General features: G+C 46.6%; 1 protein-coding gene across 8 annotated transcripts in view; it reads left to right on the top strand.

Annotated features, from left to right (window-relative positions):
• Positions 1–18,613, top strand: part of ADAMTS17 (ADAM metallopeptidase with thrombospondin type 1 motif 17) — a 359,201-nt gene that overhangs the window by 322,691 nt on the left and 17,897 nt on the right. For all 8 annotated transcript variants that reach the window (XM_059912613.1, XM_059912610.1, XM_059912612.1 and 5 more), the window contains exon 21: positions 2,514–2,666. In XM_059912613.1, the coding sequence (XP_059768596.1) occupies positions 2,514–2,666 (153 nt within the window). The remainder of the gene's footprint in view (positions 1–2,513; positions 2,667–18,613) is intronic.

Genomic DNA, 18,613 nt, shown 5'->3' with positions numbered 1-18,613 from the left:
ACTGGTATTCCTTCCACTTTTCCAAGTACAGAAGCCCCTCTAACATTTCTTCTTCTGGAAACGAATGGGTTTAAATTTCTCGTGGGTGAGTTTTTATTGATGGTCTTGCCTGTATTCAACCAGCAGTGTTGATCACTGTCACCACTACTCCCCAACTTCTTCCCAACTTCATTAGAATGAGGAAAAAAATATTGAGGAGGAAGCAAAAGGTAGCAACTCTCTCCTGTCCTCGACTTCTTGTTCCCATCCCTGGATCAGAAGCCAAGAGAGAAGCCGAACATCACCCTCCTAGGTCCCTTCCAAGGTGACCCCAGCCTGCAGCACTGCCCTTTCTGAAGGCTTCCAACCAATAGGCTGCTGGTCAAAAGGGGTCAGGCCAGGGCTTGGTCAAGAAATAGGCTGGATATTGAGGGTTTAAAATTCAAGGGAAGAGGCAAGGAACACAGAGTAGGGAGAGACCAAGCAGGAACTCAAGCAGAAGTGGTGAGTAGGCCCCTAGTTGCAGAAGGAGCCAGTGGTATGGGTGCTGGTGCCAGGGAGGAGCCCGTGAGGCAGACGGTGAGCGTGGAGCTGATGAAATGGTCAGAAAGCATTGCCACATAGAGAAGCAGAAGGATGGGCCTTCAGTGCAGTAACCCAGGGGTTCCTGCAGCAGCCCTCCAGGCCCCACCCATCCTGCCCTGGGAGGCCCTGTGGGTAAAGCCTGCCAGGGACTAATTCCTTGCATTCGAGGTCCCTTTATTTTATTTTTTTAAATTTTTTTAAAAATATGTTTTATTTATGTATTTTTGGCTGCGTCAGGTCTTAGTTGCAGCATGCAGGATCTTCATTGCAGCATGTGGGATCTTTTGTTGCAGAGCGCGGGCTCTTTGTTGCAGCGCACAGGCTTCTCTCTAGCTGTGGCATGTGGGCTCCAGAGCGTGCAGGCTCAGTACTTGCGGCGTGTGGGCTCTGTAGTTGTGGTGTGCAGGCTCCAGAGCACGTGGGCTCTGTAGTTTGTGGCACGTAGGCTCTCTAGTTGAGGCGCACAGGCTTAGTTGCCCCACAGCATGTGGGATCTTAGTTCCCCGACCAGGGGTTGAACCCATGTCCTCTGCATTGGAAGGCAGATTCTTAACCAATGGACCACCAAGGAAGTCCCTTTAAAACCCACACAGAAGATCAAATACATGAGCTCTCCCAATTCCCCCCAGGTTATACCACAACCACCTGTGAAGCATGTGTATTTCTTCTAAAACAAACCAGTCTAAACTAGTCTCAAAAAGATAAATAAATAAGAACAGGACCTGCAGATGGAGAGCTAGGTTGAATTCATAGGGAAAATAAAGCTAGATAGCATTTTGAGGTAAATGTTAATAACAAATATAAAAAGAATGACATTTGTCCTTTATGTGCATTTTTTCAGTGGACATAGTGGAACTTCTTAAAAGTCAAGTTTGTTGTAGCTCAAGAAAAATCACTGCTATAGCCTCCCATATTTTTGGTAAATCAAGCAAGTGTAAAAACAGAAGTTAGAGTTGCTGGGGCTCCATTTGTCCTACTACGGCTGGTGGGGACCCCCCCATGGTATCTCTGGGACCCAGCTGCTGGGAGGAAATCCCCCTCAGAATTTCCTCAGGCAGCGTGGGTCTCATCGTGTCAGTGCATTTGGTGGAATCCAGCCTTCAGCCCACCATCTCTGCATGCTACGTATTTGCTTCCACGGTAGGGACTAGACTTCCGCACACAACAAATCAGAGGGTGGGCTCCCCAGGTTCCCAGGCCATGTCACCTATGCTTGCTGGTCAAGTCAGTCATGTTCTCCCAAGGTCAAGGGTCCACTCTTCCTTGTGCTTTGTTTTGAGGTGGGTAAGCACTCAGCACTCACTCTTGCAAGCCAGGCACCTTCCCTCCCCAAGCCCAGGCGGTAGGCTGGGAACACTCCAGGAACAGGCTCCAGACCCACCCCTAAGTCTGCCATGTTTATGCCCTGTCACCCCTCCATCTCTTGTCACTGTTTCTGTGGATCTTGCTGCCTAAGGGCGTGGGAATCTTGAGCTCTCAGGGCTCACGCATCATTTGTCACCCCTCAGACACTATTCAGGTCCCCTCCCCACACCATCTCTTGCTATGTTTCCCAAGAAGAAAAATAGCACAGAGAATATTGCCCTGTTACCATTCTTGGCATTCACATTAAAACCATCGCTAGAGCTCTCTGCAGGGCTTGCCAGCCGCCTTATGTCAGAGTCACCTGTGGCTTTGCTTTCCATCTCCTCCTTTTCCCCCCTGAACTGATGCCTTTGCCCCAGGCTGGCTCAGCACGGGTACCTGGAAGCCAGCTGGGAGGAGCCAGCTTGGACCATGTGCATAAGACTCTAAAAGACCAGGAGCTTTTTGAGGACAGAAACATAACATCCTCATCCTTGCATCCTCAGCACTAGGTCTGGTACATGGTAGGTACTTAACAGATGTTCAGGTGTTGATGGACTTGACCAGATTGGACTGGATTCAGTCTCCGGAATGGTATCTTGCAGTGTTCTGCCAGCTGTGGTAAAGGGACAAAGAAACGAACTGTGACATGCACCAACTCGCAAGGAAAATGCGATGCATCCACGAGGCCGAGAGCTGAGGAGCCCTGTGAGGACTACTCTGGCTGCTACGAGTGGAAAACAGGGGGCTGGTCCAAGGTGAGTGCGGTATGTGCGCTTCCATCCTGCCCTGGGCAGCATGGGCGACTCAAGAGGCGGGAACTCAGCTCTCTCACCGTGGGCCCCAGTTTAACAAGGTGGTCCCAGTCTCACCAGGTGAATTCACTTTCTCTCCCAACTCTGCACCTGCTGGTGACCCCACACGGTGTGCATTCAGAAGGGCACTGAGTGCCCCCAAAGCAGGAAGGGGTGCAATGGGTGCCAGTCTGGGACCCGTGCATCCTGCAGTGGGCTTGGCCACCCAGCCATTGAGAGAGCCTCAATGGTGGGAGTCTGTCCTCAGGCAGATGCAGAGGGGGCTGTGGGCAAATAGCACTTCATTGTTTCCAGGGCCCTTGGGCAAGGGCCTGGAGGATGCAGGAGGAGAAAGGGCCCTTGGGGTGAGGACTGACGACAGCATCTCCCAGAGCCTTGGGGCAGGAGAGTTAAACAGCATTTAAGTGAACAGCATTCGTTCTCTGCTGTTTAACCCTTGCTTTATTCATTCACCAGATATATATTTGACCCATACCTGAGATAGATACCATTGTCACCCCTGAAAACCATCCAGTGGGTCTTCTAGAGCCTTTTCCCAAACACTGTAAAATTTCTGATGTCTGATTTTCTGACGAAAATTTCCAGCGAGAGCCTAGAGTGTGTTTGTTTCCTTTTGGTCTCAGCAACTGGAAGCTCCCCGTTTGCTTCTCTTGATATCTGTGCTCGAAGGCTGCACACTGGCAGCCTGAGAGCCGCTGGCTTTATGTGGCCTGTGCAATATCTTAAACAGTTTGGAATTGATTGCTAACATTCAAAAATGGGAAAATTTCACCTGAAAATCTGGATTTGGGGCTTTCTACAGAAATCTGGCAACATGGCCTATATCCACACGTGGCCTTTGTGACCTGGGGCCTAGCAGGGGCGGGTGCATCTCCCCAGGCTGCAGTCCTCCAGCTCCCCTGGCTCCTTCAGCCGCTTTATGCTTTAATTTACCTGCCTGGCCAGGCAGAATAATGTTGCCTGGATTCCATACGTCCAGGTGTGAATTAGAATAAAGCTGTCATTATACTTGAGGGGTCTTTGTGGTCACACCCTAAATGCAGCCTGTATTAGTAAAGGGTGACTCCCGTGGCCACAGGTGTCCCTGGACAGAGAGCAGAGGTGAGGGGGAGGGGTCAGCTCAGGCCTGGGCTGCACGGACCCGTGGGGGTCTGGGGCCCCAGCATTGGTTTCTCTTTGCAGTGTCCCCTGCGCGGCCCAGCACCAGCCCTCTCCTGTGAGGGTGCTTATCCCCGTTTTACAGAAGAGGGAGCAGAGGTTCAGAGAGGTTAAGTGACTTGGCCACTCCTCTCTGATAGAATCCAGGCTTCTGAACCCCAATTCAGAGCTCCATCCACATGGTGGACACAGAGCGAGGGCTCCAGAGTCGCCGTAATGGGGTGGTGCCCTGCAGATGGGCGTTGCCTAGGTTTCTCCAGCCTAATCGTTCTGGTTTTTAGGACCAGGTGGACACTTTTATTTTCCTAAATGCCTTGAACTTCCTGGTCCTGGGAGCAGCAGAACGTCCAAGGAAGGGTGTGAATAGTGCCTGAGGAGTTCGATGCCGCACTTGGCCCCCTCCTCAGCCGAGGACGTGGGCACACATTCTGGCAAACTCCACCCCCCAACACAGCCCCTCGGGCATGGCTTCCAGGAAAATAGAGCCTTTAGCTGGCCTTCCTCTTCCTAGCCAGCCGAGGAGAATAATACCGCCTGGCCTTCAGGACAGTAGGGCTTTGGAAGGCCACAGTGCCTGCTTTTGCCACAGCCAGCTTGATCAGCTATCCCTGGAAGCAAGAACAAGAAAGATCAAGGGCATGTACAGATTTGGGCTGTTGTCAGGGGTTGGCATCCAATGGCATCCAATCAGTGTGCATCCAGCCTTTGGGGCGAGCACTGGGCCTGAACTGGTGCCAGCTGCTCCCCCCCAAGCAGGTCTGGCCAGAGCCAGGGCCCAGGGCAGACTAGTTCTTCCCGGCCAAGAACTGCAGGGACACTGACCTGGAAGGCAGCTTGTGTGTATATATGTGTGTGCACGCGTGCACACACTGGAAACAAGGGTTGGCGGTGGTGGGGACTGCATAGAACTGAACCTAGAGACCCCACCCCAGCTGTTCGCCTCACTGCCACTGCCTTCTTCAGCCGCCATCACTGGGTAGGCTGGCACGCCCCCCACCCCCACCCCAGCACAGCAGTAGAAATCTGTCCGTTGCTTTTCCCTGTGCCTGCTCTGGAGAACTGGGATGGATACCGGTCCCATGGGGCCCTTATCCTCACTCACTGGGTGACCAGGCTGCCAGAAGTGGATTCCAGAGGATGGATCTTCCCCTGACATTTTCACTTGTTCAGACTGGATTTGCTTTCTGATTGATGTGTTATTTTTGCTGTGCCCTTGTCACACAATTGGGATCAGTGCACTTTTAAACCAATCATCGTGAATGACCCTCCTGTAACCAGCATCCAAACCTCCCACATGCCAGACTTTGAAGGTAGCAAACAAGTTGCCCAAAAGGAAAGTAGAAAGAAGTCTGAACACTGTCAGATTTCCAGTGTATCTGGACACTTTGACATTTTCCTTCCAAGCAATCTCCTATCACTTGGCCCTAAGGTGCTGTTGAGAAAGATAAGCCTATCTCCAGGGAGATGATGGACAGGCCAGCCCAAAGACAGGCAACACAGGTGCTGTCCTGCACTTCCCTGAAGTGAGAAGGACCAAGCATCCCTCGGGAATGGTCTGGCATCCAGCCCTTTCTGTAGCTGGGTAAGGGTGCCTGAGAACAGCACCAGAACCTTGCTGAGGCAGGACAGGCTTGGAGGGGATTTGGAGCCCCTTCTCCCTCCCCCAGCCTCGGCAAATAGCTGAACCCTAACCAGGATCCCATCTGAGAGACCGACTTCACATTCCCAACCCTGCTGAGGGCAGTATTACTGCTCTGCTCTGTTTGGAAACTGCCATGCAGCTGCCTGCCCTCCTGGGATATTAGCTAGTTCCAGATCTGGGCGAATCATTGTTTTTTCCCACTAAATGCTGGGCCCATGTATTCAACCTGGGGGTGGGGTAGGGAGGGAGGTGTCACTGAAACTGGGAGAGGAGGAAATCACATTTCTTTCTAAGACAGAGTGTCTTTTAATCAGAAATTGAGATGTTTCAGTTTCAAGACCAGAGGCATTAATCACCACTGAAATGATGGGATGTTTCTAATTAGAAACAAATTATTCTGGAGGGATTATAATAGATGGTGTTTTTAAAGAAAACCATTGGCTCTCTGTGTTAAGAGTATGGCGTTCCCTTTTACAGAAAAGATCAAAAGTGGCCGTTGACTTCCTGGTGCCAGTGGAGGTCCCCTGGAAGGGGACTGGCCTCACTTGCAAGGCCTAAGTCAAGCCCCAGATGTGCCCCTCATACCTGAGCCCCAGCACTTCCCAGAGGCCTTAGGAGATCAAATGATGCCATAAGCATGCACGTACCTGTAGCTGCAGAGCCCTAGGAAGAAGCCAGGGAGAGCCTCCCATTCAAACATGGCTGTGTCGGTGCATTCCCAGGACTGCTGTTAGATGCCTTCCTGTGTTGTGGGCAGAGATGGGGGCTCAAGTTCCATGGTCTCAGAAATGAACAGACTTTGTGTCACTAGGGGGGCTTGTTCCAGAAAGCTTTCAGCCCCAGCACCACTTCTGAAGCCTGCACTTGCTTTGGTGGGGATTGACCCCTCCCCCCAACTCTGCAAGGCTGGGCAGCCAACCCGGCTGGGGCACCCACTTGCTGTGGGCCTGCAACCAAGTCACTGTGATTCAACCAGCATTTCCTGAGCTCCTGTTCTGTGCCAACCTGTGCTGAGCACTGAGGGTACAAGAGTGGACAATGACCCAGCCTAGATACAGACAGGTGGAGCCAGCTGCAGACACCAGGCCACGCTAAGTCCCACTGGGCAGGTACAAATGCAGCCCCTGCCAGGGGCAGCCCCGAACAAGGGTGCTGGTGGAGAGTGATGCTACTTCTATTGGGATCAGTGACAGTGGCCCTGACATTCACCAGTGCTTTAGAATTTATAAAGCACTTTCACTCACATTCTCCCATTTGACCCTATCCCCATTTTACAGGTGAAGAAACTGAGGCTCAGAGTGGCGACGTGACTTTTTTCTTGAGGTCACACAACTAGTAAATGGAAGGGCTAGGAGTCTGGTCCCTGCCTTTTGGCTCTTAATCCACCTTTCCTTCAGGTACATAATAATGTCAGAGGCTTAGTTTTCTAATTTGAAATGGGAAGTAGATGAACTGTTATATGCCTCAGGTCTAACCATCATAGGCATAAGCTTGTTGTAAAGTCAAGTATTTATCTACTCTCTCTCCAGCCCACCAATCAAAACCTTCTCTCCCAAGGGCTTTGTATTAATCATTTACACTGTAGTATAAATCTGTTGTCTCTATAGGAGATCATGCATGTTGTCTCCTCTTATTTGTGAAATAAAAAGTTGAGTCCTTAATAAAAGAAACTTGAGCATCCAAGAGCAAACATAAGAGGCACTGGGGACATCAGGGCCCTTTTCTGGGATTGTGAAACCATACAACACAGGCAGTCAGCACTCTGCATGCAGATAGGGATCAGCAAATCCTCCATTCCGTACTACTCTTGGGAGTGTAAGCAACAGTGAAAAGAGGGTCATCAAACTTCAGTACTTTTCTGGGTAGGGCAGGAGGGAGAGGGGGCAGATACCCCCTTGGTCTGCAGCATTTTGTGTGGGTGAACAGAGCCTGCCACTGGGTCATGGAGTTAAAGTCCAGGGCCCACACCTGCTCAGATGAGAGAAATGAACTTGTTGTAGAGCGGTAATGAACTTGTTGTAGAGCGGTGGGGTCCCCAGAAATTGCCAGGAGAGGTGCCTGCATGGGAGTGAACTGAATGCAGTTGACGTGGGTATTTTTCAATAGTAAATTCTACAGTGTATGTGGTCTGGGATTGCATCCTCAGATGCAGAGGAACTGGGGATACGGAGGACCGACTGTACATTACACTTAGAATAACTCCCGAGTTGTTCAAGGGTCAGCTGCAGTCTAAAGGCCAATGCCTTTGCCCCCTCCATTTCCCTGCTGCCCCTCCATTCACCTAGTGTCCTTCCTCAAATCAGCTGCCTTTGTGTGGAATGAGAGATCAGAGAGTGGGGATGCCTCCCCCACATGCCAGTCTAGGTTTTAACCACTGCCTAGACATGACCATTGAATCAGAGAAGCTGTCATCCCTAAGGAACACTTTGGTTTCAACACACGCTGTCAGCGACCTCAGAGCAGGGCACATGGTCAGGACAACACAGGTGCACGTCCCTGCTCTGCAGTGACCTCGTCTAACCTTGAACCAGCATCATTCTCTGTCAGATGAGTTTAGGGGTACCTGCCTCCTAGGGCATCCATATAAAGCACTTAGTGCAGTGCTTGGCATAGGTGCTCATTTTTATCATGATCTTCTTCACCATCATCATCCAGTACAGTCACAGGTCTCTTATCTCTGATCAGAATCGCATTTCTTATACAGGCCTGTAAAATATTTATGTCATAGGAGATGAGTTCTTTGAATGTGGTTTGGACCCCATGAAACAGCGCATGCCCTGACCTGGGGCTCTGCGTGGTGACAGCATGGCTCAGGGCAGGAGACGGTTGTGCAGCATTTGCTGGGCACGTAGGCCATCCTTCTGCAGCAGGGGGGAAGGGTCTTTCAAACAGTCTCTGATAAGCTGGGAGAGCTAAGTTACGAAACTGGTGGCAGCTCCTGCCCGAGGGGAGGCAGTGAGACAGCTCCTGTAGCCCCCTCTGTGCTCCTGGCGCCCATCTGAAACAAGAAGCAAGAGCTCTTGGGATAGCCAGCCCTTGCAGGTCACGGGGGGTCACCTGGGCCTTCTGGTTCCCTGACTATAACGTTCCAACCAGAACCTGTAGGACAGCAGGCTGCGAATTCAGAGAGTTTGAGGGGAATCCAAAGCTAAGGCTGAGGATAGGATTCAAGGATTTGAGGATTTCAAAAACAGTTTGAAAGAAAGTATGAGTTGAAGGGGGAAGGGGTGTGTGTGTGTGTGTGTGTGTGTGTGTCTAAGAAAGCATTTCCAATTTCAAGGCTGGAGCAGACGGTGGGGATTTTCATCACTGTTTAAGCCTACTATTTCAGGTTTCAACAGCTTCTGAGATTTGCATTGCTCATGCCAAGTTTTGGGGGGAAATCTGTCAAAAATGCTTTTGGGGAGCTTTTGACATTTTACCAGCCCAGTACCTTTCAGACACGAGCAGAAAATGAAGTTCCGTAGGGGGTTCCCTGCCCCCCTGACTGTCATGCGGGGCTGTCCCGTGCTGCCCCTCAGAGGCAGGCTGGCCCCTCGGAGGGTGGCTCTGTGAGAGCGTAGGGTGGGCACACTGTGCAGTGAGGATTCATCTTTGCATTATTTCACCCTAACCCTATTCCTGCGCACCCCAGAGCCTGTGCAGGGAGCCCCTGCCTGTCCTCCACTCTGTAGGAGCCAGCGCTCATGTGTGTATTAAACATTCCTGTCACGTTTTCCTCTTCCCAAGATTTTTACAACTTCCTTTAGCTAATTCTCAAAACATCCCTTTGGAATCTGGTGTCATTTATAGTCGTGATTTTACAGCTGGGTGGATTTTACCACGCCGTGGTGGAGCGTGTCATCAGGACTGGGCCTCCACATGGTGACAGAGGCCTGGTTCCTCCCTGCTGGAGAGCCGTGTGGCCCCAGAGGAGTGCAGGCCTCCGGGCAGCAGCCGGGATGGGAGGCCCGGGGGCTACATCACGGGGAAGACCGTGGACCCTCTGAGCCTCACGCTCCGCCTCTCTGCAGGTGGTGCTGTGCCCTGCAGACACTATTCCTGCAGTCAGTGCACATGTATTCTGCACCTACTGTGTTCTGAGCGCCCGGCCCTGCCACAGCAGCTGTTAGTGTGAAGATTAATGAGGACTCATGAGAATGGGTGTGAGCCCAGTGCCCGGCACCGGGAGGCAGGCAAAAGGTGGACCTGCTGCTGTTACTACTACCATCACCACCATCATCATCATCATCGCCACCCGTGGGATGGGTGGCAGGTCCCCAGACCTTGTGTGTGATGTGCAGCTGCAGGCACTTGCTGGAGAGGGGGCTGCACTTACTCCAGGTCACCTGGCAAGGAGCTTTCCTGGCGGATTTATTACTGCTCCATTTTGTCTTGGTTTCCTGAGTCTCGGGGAACCACATTAAATGTTAATGTCATGAGTGGCTTGAAAAAACTACCCAACAGTGACAGTGTGCTTTAAAGAAGACCAGATCTGTTTTTTAATACATCTATTTGCTTAGATTTTAAAAGTCTGAAAAATGGCTTCACAGCGATGCTTGGGGCTAATTCGATGCTATCAGGAGACACTGCCGTCTCCTCACTGTTGAATTAAAGTGGAGGCTGAGGGGAGGCCGACAGAGGTGAGATTCATTGTCTGTGCCTGTGCTACCCTTAATGCAGCAAGCTCAGGTTACAGGAGGATGCAGTGTCTTCAGGGCCAAATCAATCTCTAATTGTGCTCCTGGCAAATGTGGATGTCCACACCTGCCTGGTGACCAGCATGGCAGCCCAGGGAGGGCTAAGCAGGCCAGGTGACTCAGGGCACCTTCCCGGGCTCCAGGGACCCCCGGCCAGCTCTATCTGCTCTTGGCCCTACGCTGACTGTTGTTAATAATAGTAGCAGCGTTTGTCCATCCCAGACTTCCTGCTAGGCACCTGCTCTAAGCTGTCTCTAATCCTGGAAATCATCCTGCAAGAAAGGTTTTATTATCCTCAAGCTACAAATAAAGAAGCTGGGGCTCGTATAAGTTAAGTAAGTTGCCCGAGGTCACACAGCTAGTAAAGGGGGATGCAGCATACTGACAGTCCTGTCCTGTTGCCACTGCACTGTCCCTGCTGAAACTCCAGCCAAGGAGTGGGTAGTTATGCATGGATTTTAGGCCAGGGGCAGGCTAGGCACCAACTCGGCTCAAATGAAAATGCAGCAGGCCTGGAAGGTGGCAGCTGCACCAAAGGGTCATTGGTGGAATTTTCCACTTTTGTTTTTAATTACATAGGTAATTCTATCTTGCTTGGGAAGACACAGAAGAGAAAAACTAGTCCTACAAAACCAGATGACAGCACAGTAAATTTTTTTAATTGTTTGTCTTCCCAACTTTTATATAGGTACACACACACACACACAGGTATTGGAAAAAATGGGGTGGTTTCTGTACGTGCTACTCTGTAACCTGTCTCCTCACCTGACGTTCTGAAGCAGCCTCTGTGGGACTGGCTCAGACACCGTTCTTAGGTGGCTAAGCAAATACCCGATATTCTCAAAAGTTTTTCCAAGTGAGCACAAGCCATTCACAGCCGAGAGCTGTGTGAATGGCAGCCCCCAGGACTGCAGCTAAAATTCTGCAAAACCTAATCCCAGGGGCAGAGTTTGCAGGGTCTCACATGGCCCCGACAGCAGCTGAGGGTCAGCCCCAGCCTCTCACCTGGCCCAGCCCTGCCTCTCAGAGGTGTTGGAAAGCCATGAGGACAGACGCTTGAGTCTCTGCAGAAGAACTTTGGAGACACCCTCCGTGATCTCATGAGGCAGTTTTTTTTTACAGACTGAAAAATTAAAAACCAGTGACTCAAGCTAGGAAAGATAATGAAGAAATGGTGGAGCTGGACAGTGACCTGGTTTTTTGATTCGTGGCCTCCCATAGAAGCTCCATCCAGTTCAACCTCTAATTCATACAGGAAGATGGAATTCGGTCCTTGGGATGGGGCAGCTGGGGTCCTGTCCCTCCTCTGCCACTCACTAATCTGTGACCTTGGGCAAGACACTGACCCCCATCAAGCTCAGTGGCCAAGGTCAGCCCCTTGGGATGGTTGTGGAATGTTCCACACTGTCATGGAATCCTACAGGTGAGCTCACAGACAGAACAAGCATGCCGCCCGCATAGGCTAGAGGTGTCATGAATGCTCTCCCCCCACCCAACCCCAGAGCATGTTAAACAAGACTAAGAACTTTCAGAGGGGAGACTAGTCTTTGAGGTCACCTCAAAGTCTTGAGTTTTACAAGGGTCATTGGTCCTTTCCCGCCAGAGACCTTGTCAATTTTGCATTTGGTTTTAGTAGATCCATCAGATTGAGCCCTTGCTCTAATTTCACATAAATAATAACAACACCTGCAAAAGACATTGAAACCCTACCTGGTGTTCCTGGGCAGGAAGTGACCCAGCCAGGCTAATTGCCCCGCCAGCAGAGTCTGCAGAATTCATGGTCAGGGGGCCCATGGGAGCGAGACCATAGTCCCAGATCCTTCTCTGTTAGCCTGTGCAGAGTTTCCTGGGGACCCAGAAACCCCACCACCACCTGCCCCACCCTGGATGCATCCTTTCTCCAGGACGGACTATGAGGACACCCCGCTCTTCTTCCTGGTGTGTCCCCTACAGCAGGTGGCGCCAGTGAGCCAAGTCAAGATGGGAAGACAAGGGCTGGTGGTGTCTGAAGAGCAGGACACATGGCCCCTTCTTCCCCAAGTGCCCAGTAGTCACAGAAATAAGGTCTCACGTACATGCTTTCCCAGGGAGCAGGGCTTTTTAAAAATTTTACAACCAATTTAGATATAAAAGTCTTTAATGGTGTAGGTGGACTAGTCAAATGCCTACTTAGAATATGTAACTTATTCATGTAGTTGTATTTCATATTTAAAGTTTATATATTATGTTTTAATTTAAAAATATTGCTATTTTCTGTCTTTAGCATATTATGAAGTTGAACCTGATAAAATTCCTATTTCTCTGGGGTCGAAAACGGTTGAATATAAGCAGTTTTGTAAAGTGCATCCTAATATTTGCAGTATCTGTCTTCATCATCACTCACTCCACTATCTGAATCCCCTGTTCAGTTTACCAGAGTGTACAGGGCACTGCCATCCAGGTTTGCTGAGATACCGCCTTTTTTGAATGTGCTGTTCTCTTTGGATATTCCCTTGCAAGCTATGGCATGATGTTGCTCTGGGTTGGCATGACTTTGCATAGGCAAGACTTTGATTTACATTCGTAGGATTTTGCACTGCATTAGGACCCTTGGCCATTTCCTTCACTTACCCTGCTGGTGTGGACCCCCAGTCTCTGGGTATAGCCACTTACCAGATTACTTATCTTTCTTTTTTTTTTTGAATTTTATTTTATTCATTTATTTTTTATACAGCAGGTTCTTATTAGTTATCTATCTTATACATATTAGTGTATATATGTCAATCCCAATCTCCCAATTCATCCCACCATCACCATCCCCGCCAGCGCCCTGCTTTTCCCCCTTGGTGTCCATACGTTTGTTCTCTACATCTGGGTCTCTATTTCTGCCTTGAAAACCAGTTCATCTGTACCATTTTTCTAGATTCCACATATATGCGTTAATATACAATATTTGTTTTTCTCTTTCTGACTTGCTTCACTCTGTATGACAGTCTCTAGGTCCATCCACGTCTCTACAAATGACCCAGTTTCGTTACTTTTTATGGCTGAGTAATATTCCATTGCATATATGTACCACATCTTCTTTAACCATTCATCTGTCGGTGGGCATTTAGGTTGCTTCCATGACCTGGCTATTGTAAATACTGCTGCAATGAACAGTGGGGTGCATGTGTCATTTTGAATTACGGTTTTCTCTGGGTTTATGCCCAGTAGTGGGATTGCTGGGTCATATGGTAATTCTATTTTTAGTTTTTAAGGAACCTCCATACTGTTTTCCATAGTGGCTGTATCAATTTGCACTCCCATCAACAGTGCAAGAGGGTTCCCTTTCCTCCACACCCTCTCCAGCATTTGTTGTTTGTAGATTTGCTGATGATGCCTATTCTAACTGTTGTGAGGTGATACGTCATTGTAGTTTTGATGTGCATTTCTCTAATAATTAGTGATGTTGAGCAGCTTTTCATGTGCCTCTTGGCCATCTGTATGTCTTCTTTGGAGAAATGTCTATTTAGGTCTTCTACCCATTTTTTGATTGGGTTATTTGTTTTTTGTAAACTTGAGCTGCATATATATTTTGGAGATTAATCCTTTGTCCGTTGATTCGTTTGCAAATATTTTCTCCCATTCTGAGGGTTGTCTTTTCATCTTGTCTATAGTTTCCTTTGCTGTGCAAAAGCTTTTAAGTTTCTTTAGGTCCCATTTGTTTATTTTTGTTTTTATTTCCATTATTCTAGGAGGTGGGTCAAAAAAGATCTTGCTGGGATTTATGTCAAAGAGTGTTCTTCCTATGTTTTCCTCTAAGAGTTTTATAGTGTCTGGTCTTACATTTAGATCTTTAATCCATTTTGAGTTTATTTTTGTGGATGCTGTTAGGGAGTGTTCTAATTTCATCCTTTTACATGTAGCTATCCAGTTTTCCCAGCACCACTTATTGAAGAGACTGTCTTTTCTCCATTGCATATCCTTGCCTCCTTTGTCATAGATTAGTTGACCATAGGTGTATGGGTTTGTTTCTGGGCTTTCTATCCCGTTCCACTGATCTATATTTCTGTTTTTGTGCCAGTACCATATTGTCTTGATTACTGTAGGTTTGTAGTATAGTCTGAAGTCAGGGAGTCTGACTCCTCCAGCTCTGTTTTTTTCCCTCAAGATTGCTTTGGCTATTTGGGGTCTTCTGTGTCTCCATACAAATTTTAGGATTTTTTGTTCTAGTTCTGTAAAAAATGCCATTGGTAATTTGATAGGGATTGCATTGAATCTGTAGATTGCTTTGGGTCGTATAGTCATTTTCACAATATTGATTCTTCCAATCCAAGAACATGGTATATCTCTCCATCCATTTGTGTCATCTTTGATTTCTTTCATCAGTGTCTTATAATTTTCTGAGTACAGATCTTTTACTTCCTTAGGTAGGTTTATTCCTAGGTATTTTATTCTTTTCATTGCAGTGGTAGATGGGATTGTTTCCTTAATTTCTCTTTCTGATCTTTCATTATTAGTATATAGGGATGCAAGAGATTTCTGTGCATTAATTTTGTATCCTGCAACTTTACCAAATTCATTGATGAGCTCTAGTAGTTTTCTGGTGGCATCTTTAGGATTATCTATGTATATTACTATGTCATCTGCAAACAGTGACATTTTTACTTCTTCTTTTCCAATTTGGATTCTTTTCATTTCTTTTTCATCTCTGATTGCCATGGCTAGGACTTCCAAAACTATGTTGAATAATAGTGGCGACAGTGGACATCCTTGTCTTTTTCCTGATCTTAGAGGAAACGCTTTCAGTTTTTCACCATTGAGAATGATGTTTGCTGTGGGTTTGTCATATATGACCTTTATTATGTTGAGGTAGGTTCCCTCTATGCCCACTTTCTGGAGAGTTTTTATCATAAATAGGTGTTGAATTTTGTCAAAAGATTTTTCTGCACCTATTGCGATGATCATATGGTTCTTATTCTTCAATTTGTTACTATGGCATATCACATTGATTGATTTGAGTATATTGAAGAATCCTTGCATCCCTGGGATAAATCCCATTTGATCACGGTGTATGATCCTTTTAATGTGCTGTTGGATTCTGTTTGCTAGTATTTTGTTGAGGATTTTTGCATCTATATTCATCAGTGATATTGGTCTGTAATATTCTTTTTTTGTAGTATCTTTGTCTGGTTTTGGTATCAGGGTGATGGTGGCCTCATAGAATGTTTGGGAGTGTTCCTTCCTCTGCAGTTTTTTGGAAGAGTTTGAGAAGGATGGGTGTTAGCTCTTCTCTAAATGTTTGATAGAATTCATCTGTGAAGCCATATGGTCCAGGGCTTTTGTTTGTTGGAAGATTTTTAATCACAGTCTCAATTTCATTACTTCTGATTGGTCTGTTAATATTTTCTATTTCTTCCTGGTTCAGTCTTGGAAGATTATACCTTTCTAAGAATTTGTCCATTTCTTCCTGGTTGTCCATTTTATTGGCATACAGTTGCTTGTAGTAGTCTTTCATGATGCTTGGTATTTCTATGGTGTCTGTTGTAACTTCTCCTTTTTCATTTCTAATTTTATTGATTTGAGTCCTCTCCCTCTTTTTCTTGATGAGTCTGGCTAAAGGTTTATCCATTTTGTTTATCTTCTCAAAGAACCAGCTTTTAGTTTTACTGATCTTTGCTATTGTTTTCTTTGTTTCTATTTCATTTATTTCTGCTCTGATGTTTATGATTTCTTTTCTTCTACCAACATTGGATTTTGTTTGTTCTTCTTTCTCTAGTTCCTTTAGGTGTAAAGTTAGATTGCTTTTTTGAGATTTTTCTTGTCTCTTTAGGTAAAATTTTATTGCTATAAACTTCCCTCTTAGAACTGCTTTTGCTGCATCCCATAGGTTTTGAATCATTGTCTTTTCGTTGTCATTTGTCTCTAGGTATTTTTTTATTTCCTCTTTGATTTCTTCAGTGATCTCTTGGTTACTTAGTAATGTATTGTTTAGCCTCCATGTGTTTGTGTTTTTTACATTATTTTCCCTGTAACTGATCTCTAATCTCATAGCATTGTGGTCAGAAAAGATGCTTGATATAATTTCAGTTTTCTTAAATTTACTGAGGCTTGATTTGTGACCAAAGATGTGATCTATCCCGGAGAATATTCTGTGTGCACTTGAGAAGAAAGTGTAATCTGCTGTTTTTGGATGGAATGTCCTATAAATATCAATTAAATCTGTCTGGTCTATTGTGTCATTTAAAGTTTTTGTTTCCTTATTAATTTTCTGTGTGGATTATTTGTCCATTGGTGTAAGTGAGGTGTTAAAGTCCCCTACTATTATTGTGTTACTGTCGATTTCCTCTTTTATAGCTCTTAGCAGTTGCCTTATGTATTGAGGTGCTCCTATGTTGGTATATATTTATAATTGTTATATCCTTTTCTTGGATTGATCCCTTGGTCATTATGTAGTGTCCTTCTTTGTCTCTTGTAATAGTCTTTATTTTAAAGTCTATTTTGTCTGATATGAGTATTGCTACTCCAGCTTTCTTTTGGTCTCCATTTGCATGGAATATCTTTTTCCATCCCCTCACTTTCAGTCTGTATGTGTTCCTAGGTCTGAAGTGGGTCTCTTGTAGACAGCATATATATGGGTCTTGTTTTTGTATCCATTCAGCAAGCCTGTGTCTTTTGGTTGGAGCATTTAATCCATTCATGTTTAAGGTAATTATTGGTATGTATGTGCCTATTACCATTTTCTTAATTGTTTTGGGTTTGTTTTTGTAGGTCCTTTTCTTCTCTTGTTTTTCCCACTTAGAGAATTTTCTTTAGCATTTGTTGTACAGCTGGTTTGGTGGTGCTGAATTCTCTTAGCTTTTGCTTATCTGTAAAGCTTTTGATTTCTTCATCGAATCTGAATGAGATCCTTGCCAGGTAGAGTAATCTTACTTGTAGGTTCTTCCCTTTCATCACTTTAAATATATTGTGCCACTCCCTTCTGGCTTGTAGAGTTACTGTTGACAAATCAGCTGTTAACCTTATGGGAGTTCCCTTGTATGTTATTTGTCATTTTTCCCTTGTTGGTTTTAATCATTTTTCTTTGTCTTTAATTTTTGTCAATTTGATTACTATGTGTCTTGGCATGTTTCTCCTTGGGTTTATCCTGCCTGGGACTCTCTGTGCTTCCTGGACTTGGGTGGCTTTTTTCTTTCCCATGTTAGGGAAGTTTTCAACTATAACCTCTTCAAATATTTTCTCGGGTCCTTTCTCTCTCTCTTCTCCTTCTGTGACCCCTATAATGCAAATGTTGGTGCATTTAATGTTGTCCCAGAGGTCTCTTCGGCTGTCTTCATTTCTTTTCATTATTTTTTCTTTATTCTGTTCCATGGCAGTGATTTCCACCATTCTGTCATCCCAGTCACTTATCCATTCATCTGCCTCAGTTATTCTGCTATTGATTCCTTCCAGTGTATTTTTCATTTCAGTTATTGTATTGTTCATCTCTGTTTGTTTGTTCTTTATTTCTTCTAGGTCTTTGTTAAACATTTCTTGTATCTTCTCAATCTTTGCCTCCATTCTTTTCCCGAGGTCCTGGATCATCTTCACTATCATTATTCTGAATTCTTTTTCTGGAAGGTTGCCTATCTCCACTTCATTTAGTTGTTTTTCTGGAGTTTTATCTTGTTCCTTCATCTGGTACATAGTACTCTGCTTTTTCATTTTCTGTGAATGTGGTTTTCACTCTACAGGCTGCAGGATTGTAGTTCTTCTTGCTTCTGCTGTCTGCCCTCTGGTGGATGAGGCTATCTAAGAGGCTTGTGAAAACTTCCTGATAGGGGGGACTGGTGGTGGATAGAGCTGGTTGTTGCTCTGGTGGGCAGAGCTCAGTAAAACTTTAATCCACTTGTCTGCTGATGGGTGGGGCTGAGTTCCCTCCCTGTTGGTTGTTTGGCCTGAGGTGACCCAGCACTGGAGCCTACAGGCTCTTTGGTGGGGCTAATGGTGGACTCCAGGGAGTACTTCCCAGAACTTCTGGTGTCAGTGCCCTTGTCCCAGCAGTGAACCACAGCTGCCCCGCCACCTCTGCTGGAGACCTTCCAACACTAGCAGGTACGTCTGTTTCAGTCTCCTATGGGGTCACTGCTCCTTCCCCCTGGGTCCTGGTATGCACACTACTTTGTGTGTGCCCTCCAAGAGTGAGGTCTCTTTTTCCCCCAGTCCTGTCGAAGTCCTGCAATCAAATCCCACTAGCCTTCAAAGTCTGATTCTCTGGGAATTCCTCCTCCCTTTGCCAGACCCCCAGGTTGGGAAGCCTGATGGGCTCAGAACCTTCACTCCAGTGGATGGACTTCTGTGGTATAATTGTTCTCCAGTTTGTGAGTCACCCACCCAAGAGTTATGGGATTTGATTTTATTGTGATTGCACCCCTCCTACCGTCTCACTGTGGCTTCTCCTTTGTCTTTGG

This window comes from Balaenoptera ricei, chromosome 2 (assembly GCF_028023285.1).
Source record: "Balaenoptera ricei isolate mBalRic1 chromosome 2, mBalRic1.hap2, whole genome shotgun sequence".
Taxonomy (NCBI): Eukaryota; Metazoa; Chordata; class Mammalia; order Artiodactyla; family Balaenopteridae; genus Balaenoptera; species Balaenoptera ricei.
Note: the sequence above shows the minus strand (reverse complement) of the source record. Positions and strands in the feature narration are given on the sequence as shown.